The sequence below is a fragment of the Pundamilia nyererei genome, unplaced genomic scaffold (genome assembly GCF_000239375.1).
Source record: "Pundamilia nyererei isolate P.nyererei 1_Seehausen unplaced genomic scaffold, PunNye1.0 scaffold00340, whole genome shotgun sequence".
Lineage (NCBI taxonomy): Eukaryota > Metazoa > Chordata > Actinopteri > Cichliformes > Cichlidae > Pundamilia > Pundamilia nyererei.
Genome location: NW_005187741.1, coordinates 117910 through 119611, shown reverse-complemented (window position 1 = coordinate 119611; position 1702 = coordinate 117910). Strand labels below are relative to the sequence as shown.

Here is a 1702-nt window from a genome sequence, read left to right as displayed (position 1 = left end):
ATACTGCAACAACATGGGAATAGAGCAGCTGTGAGAGAATTCAGCATTAATGAATCAATGGTAGGGAAGTGGAGGAAGCGCAGGTTTTGGCTTTCCCCATATTCCCAAAGTGCTTCGTCTCTGTCGCCGGCATAATTTGCAGTTGTTTGCAGCCGCTGCAATGCTTTCGACCAAAACAGGCGGAGCTTGATGATGACACCATCAACATGCGCTATCGCGGTAGAGCGTTATAGTCAAAATCTCTACCGTTGGCCAAATTTATACCGTTTCTAACGCCCACCCCTAGTCTGACCTTTGGTTGAATGTAATAGAATGTCCACGCCTGAGGAATCACGCAGCTGGATGCTCCAGACAAGCAAACCTCTGCTTTTATAGAGGAACTCACACCTGCTGATTATCAGACAAACGCTTGAATTTGCATGACTGGCTGCTGCGAAGGTTGTGTGTATTATTTAACACATGTTGTCATATGTCGATGCACACATCGAGTCCTAGGCTTCTTCCAGTGTCCTATCATTCGTTAATGTTGTTTTTTGCATCATGTGTTATATCTTCCAGCTCAGCAATCAGCTGTTGAAATGGCTCCATCCCAAGGGAGAAAAAACGGCAGCGTCACACAGGAGAACAATGAGATCTCAGAAGGTAAGATCTTCAACAGGGAGACGGGAGATGATCCAGGTGAACAGACACAATGAAATGATAAAGATACAGCCGTCTGCTGAAAGTCTCGAGTTGTCTGGATTCAAGACCAGTATGGTGCAGTGACAGAAGATGATTTGCTGAAATACCGTTACAGGAAGACAACCTGCTGTTCCTTAAGAACAAGTTTGAAGAAGAGCAATTTTCAAAGTATCTTGTAACACATTCAGGATCAAGATTTCATATCAATGGAAGATGTCGTCGCCGACCTTTTATGTCACAGCTGCTCTTCTTCTGGCAGTTTTAAACAGATGCCATGCAGGAAGCTTTCGTTTTAGTAGCTGGAGATTTTGAAAGAGAAGAAAAAACGACTGACACAAAAGCAGGTAAGTGTGAAGCTGCAGGGCTCTGATTTTTGCCACAATGGTGGTGCGGCTGAGTCACCGGCTAAATCCTGATCCGTCCGTTCGTTTCAACAACACTGCCGTTTCACGATGTGTCAAGATTACTGTTCTGTGAATGTAATACTTCTGCAAATTGCACAGTGATTGTCAGTGAGACATACCCAAGGAAATGGAGGGAAATGAAATGGCACAAAAATGGGAATTTAAGCAAGAGCCTCCAACAAACAGGAAATGAATGGAGAGAGGAGTGCGGTAAACAAGCCAATTGTAATTTCTGGTAAGTGGTGCATGCTGAGGCAAACAATCAGATGCCACAAAAAGGAAAAAAAATCTTTAATCTCTTTACGTCCTGCAAAATGCAGGAAAACTCAGTTTTGTTAGAGCTGTAATTCACATTTCTACCTCAGAAAAATTGAACTCAGAACTGTTCTTCAAATCTTTTTCTCATTTTAAAGATGTGTTTTTGTATTCCTGTTGTATTGTGATGAAATAATGAGTATTTTTTATTTTACTATTCCTGTGATTGCTATGCTGTGAATGCATTTAGCACAATGAAGTGGACAAAATATAATAGGACTGCAAAATTGGAAAAAGTCTGCACACTAGTTGGATCAAATGTAAGACAAAGCTTTGATTCAGTTTTGCAGACATTTATTTAT

The 1702-nt window shown here is 41.4% G+C and overlaps 1 protein-coding gene across 1 annotated transcript in view; it reads left to right on the top strand.

Annotated features, from left to right (window-relative positions):
* Window positions 1-1702, top strand: part of col14a1b (collagen, type XIV, alpha 1b) — a 137018-nt gene that overhangs the window by 23906 nt on the left and 111410 nt on the right. The window contains exon 6 of the mRNA XM_013915650.1: window positions 559-642. Coding sequence (XP_013771104.1) covers window positions 559-642 — 84 coding nt within the window. The remainder of the gene's footprint in view (window positions 1-558; window positions 643-1702) is intronic.